A 27,869-nucleotide genomic window follows, 5' to 3' on the forward strand; every position below is an offset into this window, starting at 1 on the left:
ATTTCTCCTGGTATTGGCGCTTGCGATACCGTCGCTCGTCGCGGGAGTCGGCTAAGCACGTCTGCGCCAGGTTGTTGTGCTGGCACCAGTTGGTCAATTGGCCGATCTCACTTCTGTGGTCTGACTCTGATACGTTCTACTCAGTATCATTCTCAAAAGCACGCATTAAGTTGGAGACCAAAACATGACACGTCTGGACACAAGATCGCCATTTTAACTCTCTGTGTATTTTCACAATGCACAGGCGCAGCTTTACCATATTGTTGCATGTATACACATAGCAGCTTTACCATATTGTTGCATGTATACATCACATATCTCCTCCCTTAGAATTGTGATAATTTTCTTCCATCTAAAGCATAATAATACGTGTAAAACAATCCAATATCATAATGATCTTTATATCCATTATGTTTCCAAAGTATTTTTCTATAACAAAACCCAATTTAAGTAAGTCCAAAAATATGCATCATTTTGTATCCAATTAAATCCAAATCAAAGTTCACATATCCAATTCTTATTTTGAATGTGAGTATCATCTTCAATGTAATTCTATTAACCAAATAACTCAACCAACCCAAAATGCCAAATAAGAGTAACGACAAGGCCATTCCGCTAATGGCTTCGCTGCGAGTGATTCGCTGGTCGCTAACACTGGCAGCGTACAATTACGACAACACGTACAAACCAGGCCCAGCAGACGCGCTTAGCCGACTCCCACGACGAGCGACGGTATCGCAAGCGCCAATACCGGGAGAAATCGTCTTTCTGATGATCGAGTTGGAGAAATCGCCCATCACTCCGTCACGTGTTCGCACCATGACGCAGAGGGATCCGATTCTGTCTCGTGTTCGCAAATACATCATGAGCGAGTGGCCAGACAAACCACCAAATGACGATTTCAAGCCCTACTTCACTCGCAAAGTGGAGCTGAGCGTTCACGAGGGTTGTCTTCTCTGGGGTAGTCGTGTTGTACTACCACCCCAATGTCGCTCGCAAATGATCGAATAAGTGCATGATGCCCATCCGGGTATTGTGAAGATGAAAGCGATCGCTAGAAGTTGTGTGTGGTGGCCTGGAATCGATAAGGACTTAGAGCACAAAGTCCGAGCGTGTTCAGAATGCCAAATGCATCAGCGGGATCCGTCCAAAGCACCATTGCTTTCATGGGAGCATCCTAGTCAACCGTGGTTGCGAGTTCATGTCGATTATGCCAGGGAAAGATGTTGCTTGTTCTCATCGACGCATATTCAAAGTGGATTGAAGTGCATATCACAAGTGAATCAACCAGTGACGTCACTATCGACAAGCTTCGCTTCGTGTTCGCGACACATGACCTTCTGCATACACTGGTTTCTGACAACGGGCCATGTTTTACTAGCGAAAAGTTCGCAAAGTTCATGAAAGCGAATGGCTTTCGTCGTGTCAAAAGTGCGCCATACCATCCAGCAACCAATAGTCTCGTAGAGCGCGTCGTGCAGAAGGTGAAGGCAGTGCTCCGGAAGATGTTGGGACCGCTGCAAACGCGTGTCGCTCGATTCCTCATCTCCTATCGTTCAACGCCGCAAACCTCTAAAACGCAAATGCCGGTTGAAATGCTGATGAAAAGGAAAATTCGCACGCGTTTCAACATAGCGGTGCCAGATGAAAGAGCGACCATTGGTGATAAACAATTCTCGCAAATTTGAGGAGGGAGAGAGCGTGCTAGTGCGCAACTACATGAGAGGGGAGAAATGGGTAGCAGGACACATCGTAAAGAAACTAGGTTCTGTCTCGTACCAGGTCGAGGTTCACGTCAACGGTGTAGAAATCTGGAAACGTCACGCAGTCCAGATTCTGAAACGCGAAATCGACTCTCCCACAACCAACGAAACGGGAGATTCGATAGATTTTGACATGGGTACGCCCACAGTGCGCGTTGAAGACGTCAACGAAAGAAGCGTTGCACATGAAAACTTCGACGAAAGCAACCACGATGACACCGTCGAGGACGCGACATCAGAGCGCAACGAAGAAAGCACTTCAGGGCGTAAACAGTACCCAAAGCGAAATAGAAAGCGACCGGATTACTACGGGTTCTGAAAACGGACGATTTCGACAATGGACTTGACTATATGGACAATGTAAACGCAATGAAAATTTGGTTATCATTAATGGAAAGGATTGTAGCATGAATACTCTTATTCGGCATTTTGGGTTGGTTAGGTTATTTGGTTGATAGAATTACACTGAAGATGATACTCACATTCAAATAAGAATTGGATATGTGAACTTTGATTTGGATTTAATTGGAACAAACCGCGATGGGTATTTATCGTCACCAGTTCACGGGATCTGGACGACAAAACCAACTGCTGGTAAGCGTACGACAGGTCAAGTTTGGTGAACTGCTTCCCCTTCACCAGCTTCGTAAACAACTCATCAATCCGAGGTATCGGATACGTATCAGATCGAGCTGCTGTATTCACCGTTAACCTGTAGTCTCCGCAGATTCTCACGCTACCGTCTGCCTTGTCATTGGAGATAATCGGTGCCGCCCATTTCGAGTGTTGAACGGGTTCTATGATTTTCTCCTCCTGCAGGCGATCTAATTCGCGATCAACGCGATCGCGACGGGCCAGCGGCACTGGTCGAGCCTTGATGAATTTCGGTGGTACAGCCGGATCGATGTAGATGTCGACTTCGACGCCCTTGAGCGTCCCGAGTTCCGCTTTGAAGAGGTCACCGTATTTTGAGAGGAGGCTCTGCAGGCGGTCGTTGACCTGGTTCACCTTCTGCCAGTTGTGTAGCAGAACTTTCAACCAATCACGGCCAAGTAGGCTTGGCCCCGCCCCCTTCGCTACCAGCAGCTTGAGCGTTGCTGGTTGCGAGAAACGGGCACCAAACATTCTCCCAACAATTACACTTTCTCTCCAGTGTAAGTACAGAGAACCACGGTGCTATCACAAAGGCGTAACCTTTCACCTTTTCGCCACTGGTCCTTCCACGTCTCTTTACTGATAAGCGTAACTCCAGCTCCGGTGTCGATTTGCATGGGGATAATCTTTCCCCCCACGCACATGTCCACAGTGAAAGGAGTAACTTTCTTCTTCTCACTTTTAGTATGATAAAGACCATACACATCACCTTCCTCGGTCAGTTGGTGATTTTTTTCCGTTTTTCCGGCTGACTGCTTTTTCTGCTGTTTTTTTTCTTCCACTCTGAGCATTTTTCTCACTCGACTTGCACACCCGTGAGAAATGCCCTTTTTTCCCCGCAGTTGAAACAATCCACCTGTTTCGCTGGACAATCGTTCGGGTCAGCATTGGGAGGGCCACCACAGCGATAACACGAAGATCCTCTCACGGTTCCCCACTTGGGCTGACCACTGTGAGGCCCCCTTGATTTCATGATTTTGTTTATCGCTTTTCTTTGCCTTTGTTTCCCGTCACGGAGATCAGCTGTGTCGCGGTCTGCCGTCTCCATTGTGGCGATACCGAGTGCCTTGTCGAAATCCAGCGTGGCTTCCGACAATAATCGACGCTGAATGCGGTCATCATCAAGCCCACACACCAAATGATCACGTAACATTTCATTGAGATTCGAACCATAAGCACAATGTTCAGCGAGGTGACGTAACTCGGCCACATAATCAGCGACCGACTCACCCGATTGACGATGACGAGAGTTGAATTTGTACCGCTGGACGATGACCGACGGTTTTGGGACCTTGTGATTTGTGACTTGACACAATCTCAGAATATTCGACTTGCCCAGGTTTCTATGGAGCAAGTAAACTCGAGATGAGTCTGTACGTTGGTCCTCCACACATGAAAAGCAAGATGGCCCTCTTCTTTCCTGCATCTGTAATGTTGTTGGCTTGGAAGTAATGTTCAATGCGCTCGGCGTACTGCACCCAGTCGCCATGTGCAACATCAAATTCCCCTATTGAGCTAAAAATAGCCATGGTAGCCACAACAGCAAATCATCAGGCGAAACTTCAAAACAAGTTTATCCTCGTCGCCAATTAATGATACGTTCTACTCAGTATCATTCTCAAAAGCACGCATTAAGTTGGAGACCAAAACGTGACACGTCTGGACACAAGATCGCCATTTTAACACTCTTGTGTATTTTCACAATGCACAGGCGCAGCTTTACCATATTGTTGCATGCATACATCACATAACAGCTTTACCATATTGTTGCATGTATACACCACAGACTCAACACCATCTGTAATTCGTCCAACAACAGTGGTGTCGTCAGCGAACTTGAAAATGGAGTTCGCACCTTGTCTGACTACACAGTCATGAGTATAGAGTGAGTAGAAGAGGGGGATGAGCACGCAGCCTTGAGGTGCTCCTGTACTGATAGTTAATGAGGAAAAAGTATTTCTGCCAATTCAAACAGACTGGTCTGTGGATGAGGAAGTCGAGGATCCAATTGCAGAGCGATGCGCAGTTCCGTGAGCTTGGTAACCAGCTTGGAGGGGATGATGGTATTGAACGGCAAGCTGAAGTCTATAAACAACAGCCTGACCAAGTGGTCCAATGCAGAGTGGAGAGCCAGTTGACGTGTTGTGATAGTAGGCTAACTGTAGTGGGTCGAGTTTCTTGTTGAAGTTGGAGTTGATATGCATCATAACCAATTTCTCAAAGCACTTCATCACCGCAGACGTTAGTGCCACTGATCGATAGTCGTTGAGGCACGTCACCTTACTCTTCTTGGGCACAGGTATTATTGAAGCCCTCTTAAAGCACTGCTGTAATTTCTACATGGTGAAACCAAAATGTATAAAAATGGCCTCTATTAAAATCTGACAATGTGCACTTTAACCACAGGATTTTTTTTCTATTACAAATCTCAAATTTTGGAGTATAGAGGCAAATAAATAAATGATGGGTCTTTGTCCCCATACATTATGGAGGGCATTGTATATTTGCTCACACTTTCAGAAATTAATACTTTTCTTCGGCTGTAGGGCACAGAAGAAATATTCTAAATGCATACGTTGCAGAATGCCCTTCTCCAGCTTCGGCCTATTATGACTAAGAAATTGAAACAAAACCGTGACGGTTTTGCAACATAGCATTTGTACTGTTTAGCAAGGTTGCTTTTGATGATTTATTATCAAGTGAAATAGTTTCATGCACTTAGAGTGTTAAATAGTGCTGTTAAGCAATGAAATTGAATAATATCTCATATCAACATAATGGAATTCATGGCCTGTAAGCCTGTTGTTACCCATGATGAATTTATCATATAATGATGATTACATTCCTTGGAAATGTCAGCTCCACCCTTGGGTTTGCTTTGCTAGCACACATCATACTATGTTGCTTTTGGGGATAGTGCTGAACCAGGGAGAAACGTAAATTAAAAACGAGTGAATATGTTCATTTTCAGCATTTCATAATTTTCAACATGATTTGAATTATAGAATTGTTCCATGTCATCAATCATATTTATGCAAATCCTACATTAGTCCCCTTGTATTTTTTCTATATTCTTAGCAGTTTACAGTGATCAATTAACCTACCAACTTTGGGATGTTGGAGGAAACCCATGAAATTTCAGAAACAACATGCAAACTGCACACAGTGCCTGAGTTTAGGATTTAACCCAGATTGAAGGAGGTGTCAGGTAGCAGTTCTTCTAGCCATGTCACGGTGTCATCCAAAAATTATTCCTCATTTCATTTGGGGGAAAATTAGCTATTTCTACCCAATCTGGACTATATGCGACTCATGACAACAACGAGATCTGGGTGTCCTAGTGCATCAGTCACTGAAAGGAAGCATGCAGGTACAGCAGGCAGTGAAGAAAGCCAATGGAATGTTGGCCTTCTTAAGAAGAGGAGTTGAGTATAGGAGCAAAGAGGTCCTTCTGCAGGGCCCTAGTGAGACCGCACCTGGAGTACTGTGCAGTTTTGGTCTCCAAATTTGAGGAAGGATATTCCTGCTATTGAGGCCGTGCAGCGTAGGTTTACTAGGTTAATTCCCGGAATGGCGGGACTGTCATATGTTGAAAGACTGGAGCGACTAGGCTTGTATACACTGGAATTTAGAAGGATGAGAGGGGACCTTATCGAAACACATAAGATTATTAAGGGGTTGGACACGTTAGAGGCAGGAAACATGTTCCCAATGTTGGGGGAGTCCAGAACCAGGGGCCATAGATTAAGAATAAGGGGTAGGCCATTTAGAATGGAGATGAGGAAAAACCTTTTCAGTCAGAGAGTTGTAAATCTGTGGGATTCTCTGCCTCAGAAGGCAGTGGAGGCTAATTCTCTGAATGCATTCAAGAGAGAGCTAGATAGAGCTCTTAAGGATAGCGGAGTCGGGTATGGGGAGAAGGCAGGAACGGGGCACTGATTGAGAATGATCAGCCATGATCACATTGAATGGTGGTGCTGGCTCGAAGGGCCAAATGGCCTACTCCTGCACCTATTGTCTATGACCCACCATAATGGTTAACTGTAAACCTCTGAAATGGCCTGGGAAGCCTCTTTAATTGGGGCACTCAGTGGGTAGGTAACAAATGCGGGCATTGTTAGCTGAGTTCATGTCCTTGAAAAATGAATACATTTTAAAAGAGTCTGCTTTCTTCTTGGATTATCTGCCAAATACATTAAAATGTTTGTGTGCCTGAATGTGAGTATTTGAATTGTTGCATTCAACAAGTTTCCGTGAGCTTTTGGTTTTGGGTTAGTTTCTCATTTGTCTCCTGCCTTCACTCCTCTGCCTTGACTCTGACAGTTATCCTACACCTCCTCCTACCCTGCCTCTTGCACAGACACTATTCTCTGTTTCTCCATCTACTGCTTCCAAGATTGAATTGAATAAATTTGAATTAAATACATTTTATTAGCCAAGTATGTACATACAAGGAATTTGCCATGGTGCTTTGGATTTTTAGATTTAGAGATACAGCGCGGAAACAGGCCCTTCGGCCCACCGAGTCCGTGCCACCCAGCGATCCCCGCACATTAACACTATCCTACACACACTAGGGACAATTTCTTTTTACATTTTACCCAGTCAATTAAACTACATACCTGTACGTCTTTGGAGTGTGGGAGGAAACCAAAGATCTCAGAGAAACCCCACGCAGGTCACGGGGAGAACGTACAGACGGCGCCCGTAGTCAGGATCGAACCCGAGTCTCAGGCGCTGCATTCGCTGTAAGGCAGCAACTCTACCGCTGCGCCACCGTGCCGCTCGTATGTTACAACACGATATACAGTAAACAATTAAGAATATAACATAATTTTAACATGTGAAGAATGAAATAAAATTCCAGAGCAAAAGGAGGCTACAGACTTTTGGTTGTTGAGTAGAGCTACTGCTCGTGGATAAAAGCTGTTTTCATATCTGGCTGTGGCGGCTTTGATAATCCGGAGTCGCCTTCCAGAGGGATGTTTCAAAGAGTTTGTGGCCATGGTGAGAGGGGTCAGAGATGATCTTACCTGCTGGTTTCCTGGCCCTAGCGGGGCACAGTTTGTCGATGGGGGGATGGTTGCAGCCAACAACCTTCTCGGCTGATCGATCAATGCGCTGCAGCCTCCGGATGTCATGCTTGGTGGCCGAGCCAAACCAGACCATGATGGAAGGGGAGGACAGACTCTATGATGGCAGTATAAAACTGGACCATCATTGCCTGTGGCAGATTGTGTTTTCTCAGCTGCCACAGGAAGTACATCATCTGTTGGGCTTTTTGACTGTGGAATCGATGGTGGCCTCCCATTTAAAAAGGTCCTTGGAGATGATGGTTCGAAGGAACTTAAATGACTCCACAGATGTGACTGTGGTGTTGTTCATGGTGAGTGGGGGGAGGGAAGGGGGAGCTCTCCTAAAGTCTACAATTAATTCCATTGTCTTAAGAGCATTGAGCTCGATGGCACCAGGACGCCAGCTGTGTCACTTCCTGCCTGTTGGCAGATTCCTCCCCATCCTGGATCAGTCCATTCAGGGTTGTGTTTTCTGCAAACTTGAGAAGCTTGACAGAGGAGTCTGTGGAGATGCAGTCGTTGGTGTAGAAGGAGTAAAGGAGAGGGGAGAGTACGCAGTCTTGTGGTGCTCCGATGCTTTAGTAAACGTGGTTTCCCCCCCCCCCCCCCCCCCCCGGCTGTCATAGATGATTCCTCACCTGCATCTTCTGTGTCCCGTAGTTGTTTTCTTGCTCCCCCTCCCCAGACAGAACAAGGTTTGAGTTCTCCAAGTCCTTGCCACATCACCTCTGCATCTATTGTACATTGTACATCATTCTCCAACATTTCTGTCACCTCAAGTGTATCCACCCCGCCACCCCTCCACCTTCAGCAGAGACCACTCCCTCCGCAACACCTTGATTCACTCATCCCTTCCACCCAAACCTCCCCAGTACCTTTCCCTGCATCTGTAGGAGATGTAACATCTGCCTCGGTACCTCCTCCCTCACCTCTAAACGATCCTTACAGGTGAGACTGTGGTTCACACGCACCTCCTCGAACCTCATCTACTGCATCTGGTGTTCCCGTTGTGATCTCCTGTGCATTGGTGAGACCAATTGTAGACTTGCCGACTGTTTCGCCGAACATTTGCTTTCGTCCGCCAAGGCCTACTGGATCTCTCGGATCCTAACTTTAACTCCTCTTCTCAACTGACCTTTCTTTCCTGGTCCTCCATTGCCAGAGTGAGGCCAAGCGCAAATTGTAGGAACGGCACCTCATATTCTACTTGGGTAGCTTACAGCTCAATGGTATGATGAAATCTCTTTCTCCCCTCCCCTTGATGGTCTGGACTGCATCCCCAATTCTCTGCACTTTTTTGCAATTTCTTGTGTGTCTTGGTATATAAAATTGCGTAATAAAAATAATAGTGTCAATGCGGAAAATAATAGTGTCAATGAGGGCAAAATGATTTCAGGCTCGCAATAAGTTATTTTTCCAGTGGGATTTTCAAAAAGGTTTTTTTTAAACAATTTTTTTCATTACTACAAGATAAAAACGCTAAAGTCTGTATGTTGCATTGTTTAGTCGAACAAGTGATTGCTTGTCAATTTCAATGACCACAATGTCAATGTAGTAGCTGTGTACTATGAGACAATGGTGTCCGAATATTGAGGGATGGTTACATGAACCAAAGATTTTTGCCAGCTATGATAATCCAGAAGTAGGTGCTGATATCTCGGACGATTGTAAGAGAATGTAGATCCAATAGTTTTTATTTGCCGTCAATTTTCTACGTAGTGATTTCCCAAAGTGGTTTTCTATTTTCCGATCAAAATAGTTATAACTGTCTCGGGCTGTATCATAAAAATAATGTTCCTCATTGCATCAATCGTGTTATATCCAATTCATGTTATGGAAACATACATTATAGCTGAACTACCTTTATATGTAAGCTGTTAAAGACTGACATTGTCATGAAAAGTCAAGGTGAAGGGGAAAAGTTTTAATAGGAATCCAAGGGGTAACATTTTCACACAAAGGGTTGTGGGTGTATGGAACAAGCTGCCAGAGGAGGTAGTTGAGGCTGGGACTATCCCATCGTTTAAGAAACAATTAGACGGGTGCATGGATAAGACAGGTTTGGAGGGATATAGACCAAGCACAAGCAAGTGGGACGAGTGTAGCTGGGTCATTGTTGGCTGGTGTGGGTGAGTTGGGCCGAAGGGCCTGTTTCCACACTATCACTATGACTCTATGATGGATACGGTGAACTTCATAAACATGTTGCAAGGTTTAGACTGAAAAGTCAACCATTCCTTTCCACCCACAGATGCTATTCTACCGGTTGAGTTCCTCCAGCAGATTGTTGCCTTATAATATTTTTATTTATGGAGCTAAAATAGTCAGGCATATATGTTCTTTTATTCTATTTGACCAAAAATATTACTAATGTGCCTCATAGAAGATACAAGTGTTTACTGTTCCTGATTGAATAGTTAAGGACGGAAAAATACAAAACTGGAAATCTTTATGGTTATTTGAGCCTGTTTTACCATTTGGTAAAATGATAGCCGATGTTATGGGAAGTTCACATTTCTGCCTTGTCCCCATATCCTTTAAATCCCAAATGTCCAAAAAACCTGTCAATTGCAGCCTTGAATATACCCGATGAATGAGCATCTACAATCCTCTGAGGTTGAAAATTCCAAAAGTTTAGAACTCTGCTTGAAGGAAGTTACTTCTCTTCTCTCATATCTCCATTCTCCTCAATTCTAAAAAGCAAGCCTCTTATCCTGAACCTTGGCCCTCTGATTTGATTATTGGCTGCTACCCAATCAATCTCTCAGAATCTGGTATATTTCACCAAGATTGTTTTTCATTAACAATTGGATTTCGTGTACCATCTGTTATATCTTGCCTGCATTTACTGTTCAATACCGTTGCAAATGTCCACTTGCCTTTCTAATTGCTTGCTGTGTCTGTATATTTACTTATTGTGGATTTGCACAGCACCAAAAATCAATTCCTTAACGTTTTAACAGACCTATAATGGATTTTGGTTATAGCGGACTGAATCTGTTGTCGACTGAGTTTGTTGTTTCACGGAATGACCACTGGGTGGATGGAATTAATGGTGTTTTTGAAACATTTTATCTTAGTTTAGCTCAGAGATACAGCGTGAGAACACCACGTTTGTGCAGACCATCAATCGCCCGTACACTATGTGGAAGACCCTCTGCTGAGAGAACCTCTGCAGTAGTTCTATTAGACTGTAGGGACATTTCACAGTGTGTAGGATAGAACTAATGCAATGGTTTTATCTTTCTTCCCACATTGCAAAGACAAACATTATGAACGTGTGGGTTTCACTCTGGCGCTTGGCACCCACTTCCCCCCCCCCCCCCCCCACCCACCCAACCACTCCGCAAAGATGTGCAGGCCTGCCATCCAACTGGTCTCCATGAATCCCACGAACCACACACTCGGAACAACTCGCAGTGAGTCGGATAGAGACAGAGCACTTCTGGAACACCTGGAGGAACTAACAGGGAGCACTCGAGGCCAGGATGCAAACTGGGCCCCTGTCGCTCGGTGTCAGCGGCTCCATCAGTGACTCACACAATCCACAGAAGCCAACCAAATTACAAACCTGAACATCTCTGCGATGTGTGAGGAAACCCATGCTGCCACAGATAGCATCCGAGGTCAGGATTGAACTCGGGTGTGAGGTAGCAACTCGCTGTAAAGTTGCAACTTTACCGCGGTGCCATGGTGCTGTCCCGAGGTACTGTGTTTTTTGTGTCCTTTACTGTTTGTTGTGTAGTGGCTGTTTTTCCATTAGTACTGTACATATTAACCACCTTATTCAGTTATAGTGGACAATCAGTAATAATGGACACCATCCCCCAATGTGGTCCGTTATAGCGAGGGTTTATAGCTTGCATTTCCAGTATTGTACTCCAGTGTAATCTTGCTCACTTATTCTGACCATGTTAATTTGCATACTGTGTCCTCACAGCTCACTTTTCTTCCTAACTTTGTATCATCAGAAACTCGGACATGTCACATTATTTATCTGTCACTAATATAAATTGTGAATTTTGTGACATTGCCATTAAAATTGAACTTGCATGGCAACATTGTTCCCAGTGAAACATGTAACATTAGCAGTGTTCTGTTGGCTCTCCTCCCCCACCCTGGTAGACAATTATCTTTGAAATAAAAGGCCAAAAGCTGTTGGTTAATTTAACATAGCTGCTAAATTTATCCGTTCTGCTGACATTGATAAATGCTTTGTGTTTTGTGTTTGTGCCTACAAATGTCAGGCGTATGCAATTGAAGTAGTTAATTTCCTCTAAGGCATCCATTATCCAATCTGAATTGTCGAACAAAATTCTAAATGCAATAGTTTTTCACTAGCTCACCATGCACATCAACTTCTGTTGTCATGGTCTGACTCACCACATTGCCAAAAGTAGAACTGGAAAGACAACTCTGAAATTTGAGAATATTACTTGAATTTAATTTGATCAATTTTCACTATGGAAGAAACAAAAACTGGTAAAACGGATTCTTCAGTTCATTTTATACTTGTGTTTAAAAACCACAATGTATTTTTCTATAAATAGTTTCATTTTATTAGTAAAATCGCAGGAAATGATGCTGCCGAATCATTTAAACTTAGAAGTATCCTTTCTTTAGAATACAACTTCTATTCACTTTGGTTATTCACTTTGGAAGTAAGAATAGAAAGGCAGATTATTATCTGAATGGTGTCAAGTTAGGAGGAGGGGGAGTTCAACGAGATCTGGGTGTCCTAGTGCATCAGTCAATGAAAGGAAGCATGCAGGTTCAGCAGGCAGTGAAGAAAGCCAATGGAATGTTGGCCTTCGTAACAAGAGGAGTTGAGTATAGGAGCAAAGAGGTCCTTCTACAGTTGTACCGGGCCCTGGTGAGACCGCACCTGGAGTACTGTGTGCAGTTTTGGTCTCCAAATTTGAGGAAGGATATTCTTGCTATGGAGGGCGTGCAGCGTAGGTTCACTAGATTAATTCCCGGAATGGCGGGACTGTCGTATGTTGAAAGGCTGGAGCGATTGGGCTTGTATACACTGGAATTTAGAAGGATGAGGGGGGATCTTATTGAAACATATAAGATAATTAGGGGATTGGACACATTAGAGGCAGATAACATGTTCCCAATGTTGGGGGAGTCCAGAACAAGGGGCCACAGTTTGAGAATAAGGGGTAGGCCATTTAGAACGGAGATGAGGAAGAACTTTTTCAGTCAGAGGGTGGTGAAGGTGTGGAATTCTCTGCCTCAGAAGGCAGTGGAGGCCAGTTCGTTGGATGCTTTCAAGAGAGAGCTGGATAGAGCTCTTAAGGATAGCGGAGTGAGGGGGTATGGGGAGAAGGCAGGAACGGGGTACTGATTGATAGTGATCAGCCATGATCGCATTGAATGGCGGTGCTGGCTCGAAGGGCTGAATGGCCTACTCCTGCACCTATTGTCTATTGTCTATTGTCTAATGTGAGCGCTGTGACTCGACTCTTCTGATGCTGTTTTTGAAAGACTGAAAAGACTAGGAAGACTAAGTGTGAATGATAGAATGGAACATGCATGTTGCAGCTGTGCAAGGCTTTTGTACGGCCGCATTTGGATGATGGTATACTAAGAATGTTATTAAACTAGGATACAATAAATAATTTGCAAGGATATTACCGGATCTCAATAGACAATAGACAATCTCGAGGGTTTGAGCTATAAAGAAAAGCTGTATGAGCTGTTTCTTTTTACCGTGGAGTGGAAAAGGCAGAGAGGTGACTTCAGAGAGGTATACAATTAGGAGTGACAAAGATAAGGTGAACAGCCACAAGATACTGGAGTCTAAAACTAGTTATCATTGATTTAAGGTGAGGGGAAAGATTGAATAGACCTGAGGCGTAATCTTTTCACACAAAGAATAGCTCGTACGTGGTACAAGTTGGCAAAGGAAGTAATAGAGGGGGTACTTTGCCAACAAGAGGTGGGAAAGTGGGCCGAAGAATAGCAAATGGAATTTAACTCTAAAGTGTAAAGTAGTGCACGTTGGTATGTCAAGCCATGGGCAGGGCACGCACAGTTAATGGTAGAGCCCTGGTGAGTTTTGCAGAACAGAGAGATCTGGGAGTACAGGTATGTGGTTCCCAAAAAGCAGTGAAATTTGTGTTCAGGCAAGGGCATCTGTGGACAGAAATGCATAGACCATGTTTCTGGTCAGTAGCCTTCTTCAAGACTTGTGTAGCGAGTGTTTTGAATCTGGAATGCACAGCAATACAGGTGTTGTAGAGGGAAGTTCTATTGTGACTTTCAAGGTGGGAGTGGGTAAAGGTACAGTGGAAACAAATTGGCATGGCTATAGAGAAAAGGCCTGCTTAATATGGATGGAGAGAGACAGTGGGAACATTATGGGCAAAATATTGGTATCCTGTCCTGTAACCAATTTGATTCTGGCTGTATTTGCAATAATTTTACGTTCAAAGGTTTTTCATTACAGGGCAAGTAATACGAATTAGTGTGACAATACAACATAATTTTCTTTTTAATCATTTTTCTATTCAGAGGAACCATGACTGCACAAGTCACCTTGGAAGATGCCTTATCCAATGTTGACCTTTTGGAAGACCTACCATTGCCGGACCAGCAGCCTTGTATTGAACCACCGCCTTCCTCGCTGTTATATCAAGTAAGATGAATTTGAAATAAATATTATTCTTGGTTGATTTATTCAAGTTCAATCCAGTGCCATTGTGCTTTCTCGCTATTCAGATTATCATCAAAGATTCACTTTTACTTCACACAGCATTAAATCCCTATCTTACTTATTTCCCTTAGTGTCCCAAAAGGGCATAAATTCTAAGCCTTCAATCAATTCAAGTTACTGTATTTATTTCCCATATTACTGTAGATAAAGACTTCCAAAGGTTATCAATTCTCTCCTCGGAATTTCTCCCCTTCGTTCTTTTCGACTTTGTGCCTATACCCTAAGACTCAATCCAATAAATCTAATCCTAATTCTGATAATTAATCTTGGAAATTCATTTGTTTCATTGAGATTGGCAGTGCTTTCATTGGGTACAAGGGGTAGTCACCACAATTGAATGGACTACTACTTAAGAGGCATGTCTATTCTCTTTTAGTTATAGGCACCCCAGCTGCACAGTCCTCCAAGTGCGATTTTGCCAAAACCCTGTGTAACTGCCTCAAGATTTCTCTATACTTGTAATCTGAACTCTCTTGGAATAATGGCTATTGTACTATATGGAGTTAAATGCTGATAAGTGTGAGGTGCTGCATTTTGGTAGGACAAATCAAAATAGGACGTACAGGGTAAATGGTAGGGAATTGAGGAATGCAGTGGAACAGAGGGATCTGGGAATAACTGTGCATTGTTCCCTGAAGGTGGAATCTCATGTGGATAGGGTGGTGAAGAAGGCATTTGGTATGCTTGCCTTTATAAATCAGAGCATCGAGTATAGAAGTTGGGATGTAATGTTAAAATTGTACAGGGCATTGGTGAGGCCGAATCTGGAGTATGGTGTGCAGTTCTGGTCGCCAAATTATAGGAAAGATGTCGACAAAATGGAGAGGGTACAGAGGAGATTTACCAGAATGTTGCCTGGGTTTCAGCACTTAAGCTACAGAGAGAGGTTGAACAGGTTGGGTCTTTATTCTTTGGAGCGTAGAAGGTTGAGGGGGGACTTGATAGAGGTTTTTTAAATTTTGAGAGGGACGGACAGAGTTGACGTGGGTAGGCTTTTCCCTTTGAGAGTGGGGAAGATTCCAACAAGGGGACATAGCTTCAGAATTGAGGGACAAAAGTTTAGGGGTAACATGAGGGGTAACTTCTTTACTCAGAGGGTGGTGGCTGTATGGAATGGGCTTCCGGTGGAAGTGGTGGAGGCTGGCTCGATTTTATTATTTAAGAGTAAATTGGATAGGTATATGGATAAGAGGGGATTAGAGGGTTATGGTCTGAGTGCAGGTAGATGAGACTAGGTCAGGGAGAGTGGTCGGCGTGGACTGGAAGGGCCGAACGGGCCTGTTTCCGTGCTGTAGTTGTTATATGGTTATATGGTTATATATACTTTCCTGATCTTTTGATGCTTATCCATTTATTTTAGCAGTACTTTTACCTTCCAGATTTACTGACAACATCTGCAAAAAAAAGTTCCTGATGAAAGTCCACGTTCATAGCTGAGGGACGGCTCTTAAATGCAGTTCTATGGGGCTATTAGCAATCAACAGATAAAACCACAGGAAGAGATAAGTGGAGAATTCAAATGAAACTGGGAAGACAGAGTATTGAGTCTAGAAGTTGGGAGATCATGTTGCAGTTACATAAGACTTTAGCGGGATCTCATTTAGAGTTTAGTGTTCCGACTAGGCACCATGTTTATAGGAAAGACGTTGTCCAGCTGGAAAGGGTACAAAGAGGATTTACGAGGATGTTGCCAGGACTCGAGAGTCTGCGCTTTAGGGAGCGATTGAGTAGACTTGGACTCTATTCCTTGGAGCGCAGGAGAATGAGGGGTGATCTTATAGAGCTGTATCATAAGGGGAACAGATCGTGTAGACACACAGAGTCTCTAGCCCAGAGTAGGGGAATCGAAGACCAGAGGACATAGGTTTAAGGTGAAGGGGAAAAGATTTAATAGGAGTCTGAGTGATAACCTTTTTCACACAAAAGGTGTTGGATGCATGGAACCAACTGCTAGAGGAGATAGTTAAGGCAGGGACTATTGCAATGTTTAAGAAACATTTGGACAGGTGCATGGATAGGACTGTTTTGGAGGGATGTGGGCCAAATGCAGACAGGTGGGATTAGTGTAGATGGGACATGTTGGCCAGTGTGGGCAAGTTGGTCTGAAGGGCCTATGTCCACGATGTATGATACTATGACTAAGACAAATCCTTGATAATATATAGAATATATAGAATATAAACTTAAATCGCATCTGAGAAATGATCATGGTGTGCAAAAATCACAATGCCCCTTTAATGTTTTGCGCTGGTTCACTAACTTGGCCAATGTACCTCATTTCTGCTTTAGTAATTGACAGTTTTGGTTTGTGCCAGTCCACAGTACTAAGGGAATGAAACGATAGTTTTCTGAGCACAATGAGATCGTTTTTCTTTGATAAATGTGAGTAATTTTGTGCTGTTTCAGACTAACTTATTTTCTATCTCCAGCCAAATTTCAACACCAACTTCGAAGACAGAAATGCATTTGTTACGGGTATTGCCAGATACATTGAGCAAGCAACGGTCCATTCTAGCATGGTAATGTGGATCTCTGGTAACAAAACTTATTTGTGTGTTGATGTACTTTGGCTCCAATTGATTTCCGACAATATGAAATTGAATATAGACATGAAATTCTGGATTAACTCAGCGGGACAAGCAGCTTCTCTCCAGAGATGCTGCCTGTCCTGCTGAATTGCTCCACATTTTGTGCCTATCTTCTGTTTAAACCAGCATCTGCAGTTCCTTCCTACACAATCTGAAATTGACCTTTGATCTGACTTCTCTCAAATTTGTCACATTGTGAATATTCTCCACACGAACAGTGATCTGAGCTTATCTTGTTCCTTGATCGCACAATTTCTATTTTCTTGAACTGTTAATATATTTGTTGCTTAAATATTAGCATGATTCCTTTTCTGTATGTTGAGAATGCTCTGAATATTCAGTTTCCAAAATTTAACAGATTTTATGGTGGTTGCTTTTTTTTTTGATCAGTCACTGTGGTCAGATTGCCCATCTCCATCTCTTCCCAATTTTAAGTTCCTCTTTCAAATGCCTCTCCTTTTACTTTTCCCCTCAGGTTTGCATTTCAGTTGCATTTTGTGACAATAAAAGTAGCAGATGGGTTCAATGGTCTGTCATAACCATTTAAACCGTAGAAAGGTTTTGGATTTTGCAACGTTTGTTATGTTAAAAAAAGGAACTTTTAAAAATTTGAAATGGAAAATTTTAAAAGAGACCTGAGGGGCAACTTTTTCACACAGACGTTCACAGGTATATGGAACAAGCTGTCAGAGGAGGTGGTAGAAGTGGGCACAATTACAATATTTAAAAGATATTTGGACAGGAAATGAAAGTGAATGGAGAGGAAATGTTTGGAGGGATAGGCAAATGGAGTTAGTTTGGTGAGGCAACTTGGTTGACATGGTTGGGCCATATGGTCTGTTTCTGTGCTGCATAGCTCTATGACTTATTTTAATCTAAAATGACGTTGCAGTTCAAGCATTTTTCATGTTGCTGGCAAAACTGTCAATGCCCTTTCAGATGGACTTTAAAAAATCCTTTGCATTATTTGAAGAGCATATTCTCCTATCCCAGCTAATGTTTGCCTCTTAGCATTTTATCATTTGTTTCTTGTGTAATCTGTGTTGTACAATTTGATGTAGTATTGACAGCACTTAGAGTACCTCAGAGACTGCAATACTTGTGATTTTCCTGAGGGTGAGAAAAGACTATTGGATTTATTTTCTTTTTGTTTTGTGAGACTACATTAGGACAACAGGTATTTCAGCATCTTTCAGCCATGGATGTCAATTATTTCTGGAATGGCATTTTTTAAATGCGTTTGTTAGCTAATACAATTTGAAAACCAAATTGTACTAACTATACATTTTGCATAGCTTGTGATGTATAACGTTTGTGCACAATACTGACTTAATTTTATTTTCAGAATGAAATGTTGGAGGAGGGTCAAGAATATGCTGTTATGCTGTATACTTGGAGAAGCTGTTCAAGAGCCATTCCCCAGGTATTGAATATTGATGTATTCGAGTTTATTTTCGTAAGTCTATACAAATACCAATTTTAAAATGCGGCCCATTTTCCTTGTTGTGATTACGATTGGAGAGCAATTAATGTCAATCTAGTTTATCGCCATATACAATATGGCTATGAAATTCCTGGTTCACGTAAAGCCCACGGAGTAAATGATACGCACACAGTATTGATAAATATAACAATAAATGGAACAAAGTGCAGAACAGCAGAATGGTGCAAGATTGTAGTGCAATCTGAAGTAGTGCAAAAATATTAAAGCACAATATTGGAATAACCAAATGAAGTAGAATTAAGAGTAAGTCTGTTAGCATTTGGTTGTATGTTAAAAAATACCCATATTTTAGAAAATTGTTACATTTTGATAATTGTTACATTTTGAATAATGAATCTTATTTATCAAAGGTCAAGTGCAATGAACAGCCCAACAGAGTTGAAATTTATGAAAAGACCGTGCAAGTTCTTGAACCAGAAGTCACAAAATTAATGAATTTCATGTATTTCCAGGTAAGCAATCAAATGTATCTGTCTAATTTGGCCATCCTTTGCTTATTCATGGAGAATAAATATCAAGTACACTCATTCCAACTCCCTGGTGTAGTCTCACCAACATGTCATACATTGTAACATGATTCCAGTAGTTGCAAATCTCCCCCAGCAAAAGTGAGGTCACGAAGTTAGCATGATTAAATGCAATCATACTATTTCTGTGAAAGGAAGAGGAACACAGTCTCCTGAAGAATTAAAGCTAATAAAAAATAGAACTTTTTGAGTAAAAGAACAAAGTAAAATGATGAGAAATCCAATACTAGATTCAGGAACAATACTAAATTCATTATTGCCTTACAGGCAGTAATGAATTTGTGCTCAATATCCTGAACAGATGAAGGCAAGTGTGCCAAACACCTTTTTCATCAGGGAACTATGTATTACTAGGTCTCTACATAATAGCACTTTCCAGACACCAGCCCTTTACTGTCTAAATCCTGCCAAAGTTTAACTTAGCAAAATGTAACACTACATTTTAGTTTTAGTTTATTTTAGAGATACAGCGTGGAAACAGGCCCTTTGGCCCACTGAGTCAGTGCCGACTAGCAATCATCTGTACACTAGTTCTATCCATGTATTAGGGACAATTTTCAAGAAGCTAATTATTCTACAAACTTGCACATCTCTGGAGTGTGGGAGGAAACCGGAGCATCCAGAGGAAACCCTCGCGGTCACAGAGAGAATGTACAAACTCCGTATAGGCACCATCCATGATCAGGATCGAACCTGGGTCTGAGACACTGTGAGGCAGTAATGAATTTAGTATTGTTCCTGGATCTAGTATTGGATTTCTCATCATTTTACATTGTTCTTTTACTTGGAAAGTTCTATTTTTTATTAGCTTTAATTCTTCAGGAGACTGTGTTCCTCTTCCTTTCGCAGAATTAGTATGATAACATTTAATCATGTTAACTTCGTGACCTCACTTTTGCTGGGGGAGGCTTGCAACTACTGGATTTGCATTTAAATCTTGATTTAACCCATAAATTTATCTACTTTATTCAACAGCGTAATGCAATTGACCGGTTTTGTGATGAGATGAAGAGACTTTGTCATGCAGAGAGGAGGAGAGACTTTGTTTCAGAAGCTTACCTTCTCACACTGGGCAAATTCATTAATATGTTTGCAGTATTGGATGAGTTGAAAAACATGAAATGTAGTGTGAAAAATGACCACTCTGCGTATAAACGGTAAGGTTTTATAATGAAATCTTCCCTTTTTAACACTTAGATAACTAGGAGTGAAATGTGTGTGATTTTTTTTTTAGTTATACTTTTGTAGATTTATGTCATACTGCACCGAAACAGGCCTTTTGTCCCAACCTAACCATGCAGACCAAGATGTCCCATCTGAGCTCGTCCCATCTAAGCCATGGCTTTTGGCCCATATCCCACCAAGCCCCTCCTCTCCATGTACTTCTCCAAGTATCTTTTAAATGCTATTATAGTATCAACTACATCCTCTACAGCTCCATCCACCCAACACCCTCACAGTGACAGAGTTTATTAAACTGTTGCTGTATTTGGTCGAAGTTATTGAAGGATATGAGTTGCACAGCATGAACAATAGCAGTTGATGCAAAATGTTTAGTGGAAGAAGTTAGTTGAAATAGGTTATATCATTTGCTTCAATCAACTGCACGAACATTTAAGATTTTCTGGCCTTAAAGCAGCAATATATTAACCCATGCACTTATTTAGCAGTTTTGAATTCAGTAAAGTCAAGTCAAGTCAATTTTATTTGTATAGCACATTTAAAAACAACCCACGTTGACCAAAGTGCTGTACATCAGTTCAGGTACTAAGAACGAACATACAATGGCACACAAACATAACAGCACATACATAAACAGTTCACAGAGTCCCCTCAAAGGGCCTCAAACGCTAGGCCAAACATTGACATGCATAATTCCGAGCTGGTTAAGGAGACTTAACTGCTCTGAAAAAAAGTAGTAAAAATCTTGTAATTTAAAATTGGAGGGGAAAAATCATTTTATTTCAACATTTACAAGTTAATGGATGTTTGGTAAATTTGGATTTTCTCTGAATGCATCAAAGTCAATTACATGAAACAAATCACTTATTTAATTTGCAGAAGCTGTTATAATTCAAATCAAGATTTTCATGGTCACTGAAACTGGGAAGAGATACCAACAATTATCAAACAAATCTTTTTGTTGGAAACTCAGATGTTGAAATGATGCTAATCCTTTTATGCTGTTGACTAAATTTGACTTTATACTCTCATTATTTGAAAGCACATGCTGCATAAAAATAATTGACTTAAGTTGGTGAAATAGTAGAGCATCTGCTTCACATTGATGTGTTTATAATAGCAATGTTCTTTCTTCAAACCAAGAAGAGGGTTGACTGTAAAAATCTCATGTTATTAGCTCAATTTTGCTAAAGAATCAATGCAACTTCTTGTTATAAACCATGGAATTTCACTGTGGAATAATACCTAACCCTTTTGTTAGAATGATTCATGATTCGGTAATTCTAATTTCTTCAATAATGATAAGGCACAGCTTAAATGTTCAGAAATTTGGAGGGAAATGTGCACGCTATTATTTAGTAACAGTTTTTACTATGTGCAAATGTAAACACAATTGATCATTGAAATTATAATTTTTTTTTTAGAGCTGCTCAGTTTCTTCGTAAAATGTCAGACCCGCAATCAATACAAGAATCTCAAAATCTCTCCATGTTTCTTGCAAATCACAACAAAATTACGCAGGTAAATGCGACTCATTGTTTTACTTCTATTGAGCCTCAAGAGGGACCTATTGAGTTATTTCAACGAGTCTTGTCTAAATACACCAATTTAAATGCAATGGTTCTTTAAAATTTCTATTAAAAAGACATTTTAGTTAAAAAGACATTAGTATGTGTAAATTGTGCATAACCTTCCAGTAATAGTGTCACTTTTGAGTTGGAAAGTCATGACTTCAACCCTGTTCCAGGATTTGAATGTATATCTAAACCCTTTCAACATTGTTCTGAAGAACCACTATATATTTAGATATACATCTTTCAGATATGACACCAAACTGTGGCCTTGTCACCCTGTTCAGATGGATGTTTAAGATCTTGGTTCCTTGCTATTCATTCTTTAACCAGCACGTCAACACATTGGCATTTGTGGAACTTCATGAATTGATTGCCAGATTAGTCACACTAATTTTGATGTTGCAAGCCCTTTTATGTGATTGTAAGTGCTACATGACATTCCCAGAATGTGAAGGACTTTAACCTTTTGCTCAAACCAGCTAATATTCATAATTTATTAGTTTGAAGAGCCATAATTGTGCTGCAGCAAGTAAGAATTTCATTATTCTATCTGGGACACACGACAATAAAACACTCTTGAATTCACTTACAACATAGGTAAATGGGATGAATTTTAGCTTTGTTTAGCTGGCCGAAATGCAAAATATCTTGGTTTGGTGGAAAAATGATTTGCTTCACTGTATTTGTTGGAAATGAGTTCTGTGTATTTATGTTGAAAGGGACTCTTTGAGGAAATTACATGCTCAAATTTTAAAATCTTGATTTGGTAAGCTGTTAACTGCATATGGTAATGTGATATTAGTCAGGAAGATCTCAGATTTCAGTTTTACTGATGCCCTTGCCTCGGCTGTGATGTGGCATTAATCATGAATGATTCCAGTTCAGGAAGGGAGGAAATTTGTTTGAAGGACTCTTCTTAAAGCCTTGGCAAACCAACCTTGAAAGCGCTGGGGTGCATCTGCCTGTTCCACATCGCCTCCATAACTGGAATGACTTTTTCGAAGCTTTTTCGTTCGCCTTAGACAGTAAGAATATGTATTCCATAGGGTGTTAATGAGCTGTTAATGCACTGGCAAAAAATGATGTGAAGAAACTAATTGCCATTTCGTGATGCAGTATAGTAGACTTGTTTTATTTGAAATACAAGCTGTTGTTTTGAGCAACAAATTTCTTATTAACTTATGTTCTCTTTCCAGTCACTCCAACAGCAACTTGAAGTCATTCCGGGTTATGAAGAGCTTCTTGCTGACATTGTAAATATTTGTATTGATTATTATGAGGACAGAATGTATCTGACTCCTGGTGAAAAGCACATGCTGCTCAAGGTATTCTAAAATATGTTTTTACAATTTGTACAAATTATATAACTGGACTCGTGTATCTCACAGTGGGCTATAATGATTTTTGCTGGTTTGTACTGCAACTAGGTTTAGATTTATTATTATCACATGTACCGGGGTACAGCAAAAAGCTTTGTTTTGCATGCTATCCAAAGAGATCAGAAATATTACCTGTTCATGTTCTCCAGAGATGCTACCTGACCTGCTGAGTCACTTCAGCACCTTGTCCTTTTGCAGATAATTCTATACATGGATTCAATCAGTTCAAACTTGAGGGGCTGTGGTGATCGTAAAATAATTTACTTTCATTAAATTTTGTTTGATATGCAATGTTTGAACTTTAATATTATGTTGTGACATCTAGGACCGTTCATTTTGTACAACAAGAAAATAAAATGTTATCGACTGGAAGGAAATATTATGCGCACTTCCGGCCTCCAAGATAGATACTTAAGAAAATGGCAATGCTGAGGATGTTAATTATTTAGATTCTGTGGGTGGGTTGGGAGTTATTAAAGCTCTGGTTCTCCTTGAGTAGAAAAAGTTAGGAGGAACCTGACTGGAACATCAATAAATCTAGCTGCAACAGACTGTAGCAAGTTGATCTTTTGTGACATTGCTTAGTGTGTTGGAGGAAAAGATAAAAAAACAATATTTCAGACATGGATATGGGACTAATTTCATTTTCAGTCCAGACAAGTCACATCTTCTATCCATCCTTTCTGCTTTTTGCAGAGACCATTCTTTGTTAGGGTACTTTGTTCCTTCATCCTTTCTTTGCAAACACAGGAGTTGCAACACCATTCCTTGCAGCTCCTCCCTCCGCTCCATTCAGGGACCTTAATAACCCTGTTGCGGGAGGTAGTTTTGCATGCATCTCCTCCAACCTCATCTATTCCATTTGGTACTCTCATTGGTGCTTCTTCTATATGGGTAAGACCAAGCAAAGTGTAGGTGACCGCTTTGCTGAATGCTTATGCTCTGTCCCCTAGGGCCAGCTGGAGCTTCCAGTTGCAAGCCATTTTAATTCCCTGTAACACACCACTCTCTAATCTACCTTGTTCCCCACCCTGCTCCTGCATGTGCACTTTTTTTCCCCACTACCACCACCCCTATCAGCCAATTCCAATGATCTTTTCCATCTCCTCCATCTGCTCAGTTTCAATCCGTCCCTAAACCTGGTCGTTACCTCCCACATTTTTCCTCTCACCAACCATCCCTCCATCTGGTTCTACATCCCCACCTTCCTTCCTTCTCAGATTCCACCATTTGAACAGTTTTGCCTTCTCTACCTCCAGCATTGGTTACTCGCTCCATCCTTCTCATCCCTACCTGCCAATCAACCCGTCCTCACCTGGATCTACCTATCACCAGCTCTTGTTCCACCCCCTTTCCTCAGCACTTTCTACTGGGTACCTCCCCTCTTGCTATCAGTCTGAAGAAGCATCCCAATCCGAAATGTTGTCCAGGCATTACCTTCCATAAATGCTGCCTGACCTGCTGAGTTCCTCCAGCAACTGGTTTCTTACTTACAACAAAAATATTTCATTATCTTTTATTGTTTACTCACAAAGGCGCGGGATTGCTGGTTGTTTAAATGAGTGAATAAGCAAAGATCAGTTTTTAGAAAAGAACGTGTGTTGTGGAAAGCACCATTGCTTTTTGCTATCATGTCCATAGAGCCAGGCAGCCTCTGGAAACTTGCACTCTGCAACAATGTGTAAACAATCCAGAGTATAGTTGGTCATGTGCTATACTAAAAATACTTTTGAGCAACATTACGTGCGGCACGGTAGCGCAGCGGTAGAGTTGCTGCTTTACAGCGAATGCAGCGCCGGAGACACAGGTTCGATCCTGACTACGGGTGCTGCACTGTAAGGAGTTTGTACGTTCTCCCCGTGACCTGCGTGGGTTTTCTCCGAGATCTTCGGTTTCCTCCCACACTCCAAAGACGTACAGGTATGTAGGTTAATTGGCTGGGTAAATGTAAAAATTGTCCCTAGTGGGTGTAGGATAGTGTTAATGTACGGGGATCACTGGGCGGCACGGACTTGGAGGGCCGAAAAGGCCTGTTTCCGGCTGTAGATATATGATATGATATGATGATCATCCTTGACATATTTTAATTTTTGAAAACATTATTTTGTAAGGAAAGTTTGAAATGAGAATATTTTACAGGTGATGGGCTTTGGTCTGTACCTCATGGATGGAAACGTTAGCAACATATACAAGTTGGATGCCAAGAAACGAATAAACTTGAGCAAGATTGACAAATTTTTCAAGGTAAGGAGATATAATTTTACTTGAGCTATTGAAAACGGCAACAAATATTTTACCTTAATAGGAGCACAATAGTATCTGTTTTACATATTTCTTCATTTATACTTCACTAATTACATGGTCTATAATTTTTTTCTTTCATCTCGAGTAAACACATGCATATTAAAAAATTTGGACACGCTCCTCAAAGGCTAGTTGTTAAGAATATCAAAACAAATTTGATATAAAAAATATACTAGTGCTTTTGACCAGCAGCAAAAGACAGTTTTAAATTAATAGCTCTTTGCCTTTCTGTATTATTCCTGCTTTGAAAAATGTGACTGTAGTTTTAAAAGATTACATTAAATGGCCAGGAAGCAGGTCCATTAACTTGTTGTGCAGCTGACTTTGCTTCATATTTATTCAGTAGTTCTTCCTGCTAAGATATCAACCACCATTTTCCTCTCTTATCTTAACTTTAATCATGACAGTTGTAATAAGGACACGAGTCTACTAAATTTAACATCAATGCTTGTGAAATTATACCGGGTGTAATCGGGGAACTAATTTCCTTGCCAGCGTTCAGCAGACCTAATATGCATTTAATATGTCATTCTTTATATACATTGTGCACTAAAGATGCTTTCAGTTGAGAACAGTGCGGTTTCAATCTGTTTCAATCAAGCTCGTAATCTGTTTCCTCTTTGGACTGGATTAGTTGTTGAAACTAAATACCAAAAATGTTCTGGATAGAAATCCCTGAAATACTTTATACATTGACTTATATATACATTGAAGTTCATCAATCTCAACGTTTACCTAAAATTCTCAGCTATGTCTATGGCCGAGAACACAGTAATGTTAAGTTTTTTGAGAACTTGGGGGAGGGATTCAAAATTGTTGAATTCGATAGAGTGCTGAAGGCTGCAATGTGCCCAGAGGATACAAAGTTGAGCTTATAGTATTACAATCCCTACTATAATCGGCACCTTCTTAATCTCTTGAGTTGGGGTAGGGGTAAAGACTTCATTGGGGTCATCAGTTGGGCACCCTCCTTCCTTGGTGTTTTGTTGATAGGCCCACGACACCTCCAGAGGGCTCAACAGCATTACCTGGCATCCCAGGTGCGCTCCCCTCCGTTTTTACCCCTGTTGCTGGTCATTTTGCAGCCCAGTTGGAGTAATAGAAACATAGAAACATAGAAAATAGGTGCAGGAGTAGGCCATTCGGCCCTTCGAGCCTGCACCTCCATTCAATATGATCATGGCTGATCATCCAACTGAGTATCCCGTACCTGCCTTCTCTCCATACCCCCTGATCCCTTTAGCCACGGGCCACATCTAACTCCCTCTTAAATATAGCCAATGAACTGGCCTCAACTACCTTCTGTGGCAGAGAATTCCACGGATTCACCACTCTCTTTCCTCTTCAGCCACAGCCAGTTGCTGCTTCGCTCGGCAGCCTCTGACAGCGACCTGACGGCTTGCCGGAAGGCCTGTCCTCGGACTCCCATTCACTTCAGGAGTCTGGTTGTTGACATGGCTACCAACCTCTACAAAGAATCTATTTATTAGCTAAGTATGTAAGAACATACAAGGAATTTGATTTGCCATACAGTCATATAAAAAAAGCAGCAAGACACACAACTACATAAAAATTAACATAAACATCCACCATAGGGCACTGAGATGGAAGGCATAAAGTCTCTTCCCTCCTTTTCTCCCGCGGCCAGGGCAGTTGAACCAGGCGATCAAAACTCCCGCAATCGGGGCGGTTGAAGATCCTGCGGCTTGGAGCTCCCGAAGTTAGTCCCTAACCAAGTTCCACAATGTTAAGTCTGCAGGCTCCTGCGGTTGGAGCTCCCAAAAGTCGATCCCCAGCAAAGGGACCGCCAGCTCCACGATGTTAGGCCGCAGTACCGATGGAGATACGATATGGAAAAAGTTGCATCTCCGTCGAGGAAAGAGATACAAAAGGTTTTCCCGCCCCCCACATAATACAAAACTAAAGATACACTAAAACATGCATTGAACAACAAACTAAAAAGAAGAAAAGGACGAGGCAAACTGTTGGCGAGGCTGCCATTGTACGGCACCACCCGGATGAGGTGCTGTTTCTCAAGTCTGGACCTCATTGCTGCAGTGTAATAGACTGCAATTGCTGTACTTTGACTAATCCAGATGTGAATGTCACGTTTAGGACAGGATTGACATTGATCATGGGATCTCCCGAATCAAATAACCATTTGAAAATGTCTAATCTTAAACACACACGCAATGTCCAGTTGTCCTTGATTCTGAGAGTTGTATCCAGAATTTCTTAAGGAAAGTCATTTTCAGGCTCAATTTTTTCTTATGATACTAAAATATGACAACATTAAATGGAAAAAAGCTTGAATTTGCACAGTATTAAGTACTTGATTTATTTTTACGCTGAATTGATAGTTTGCATAAAAAATGTCTTTCAAAAATGTTATCTTCATTTTGCAGCAACTGCAGGTTGTACCATTGTTTGGTGACATGCAGATAGAATTGGCCAGGTACATCAAGACAAGTGCTCATTTTGAGGAAAACAAATCAAGGTAGGTTTCTGAATCGACTTGTGAAGAGGTAAACATACAATCCTGTCCTCACTACAAAGGAAAGTATGATGAGAAGTTGTTATTGTTCAGAAATGGTG

At 41.5% G+C, this 27,869-nt stretch overlaps 1 protein-coding gene across 2 annotated transcripts in view; it reads left to right on the plus strand.

The window, feature by feature from the left end:
• Window positions 1-27,869, plus strand: part of cyfip1 (cytoplasmic FMR1 interacting protein 1) — a 92,545-nt gene that overhangs the window by 11,507 nt on the left and 53,169 nt on the right. For both annotated transcript variants that reach the window (XM_078402086.1, XM_078402087.1), the window contains exons 3-11: window positions 14,015-14,138; window positions 16,646-16,735; window positions 18,150-18,227; window positions 18,659-18,760; window positions 19,811-19,992; window positions 21,442-21,538; window positions 22,788-22,916; window positions 25,110-25,214; window positions 27,680-27,771. In XM_078402086.1, coding sequence (XP_078258212.1) covers window positions 14,015-14,138; window positions 16,646-16,735; window positions 18,150-18,227; window positions 18,659-18,760; window positions 19,811-19,992; window positions 21,442-21,538; window positions 22,788-22,916; window positions 25,110-25,214; window positions 27,680-27,771 — 999 coding nt within the window. The remainder of the gene's footprint in view (window positions 1-14,014; window positions 14,139-16,645; window positions 16,736-18,149; window positions 18,228-18,658; window positions 18,761-19,810; window positions 19,993-21,441; window positions 21,539-22,787; window positions 22,917-25,109; window positions 25,215-27,679; window positions 27,772-27,869) is intronic.

This window comes from Rhinoraja longicauda, chromosome 7 (genome assembly GCF_053455715.1).
Source record: "Rhinoraja longicauda isolate Sanriku21f chromosome 7, sRhiLon1.1, whole genome shotgun sequence".
Taxonomy (NCBI): Eukaryota; Metazoa; Chordata; class Chondrichthyes; order Rajiformes; family Arhynchobatidae; genus Rhinoraja; species Rhinoraja longicauda.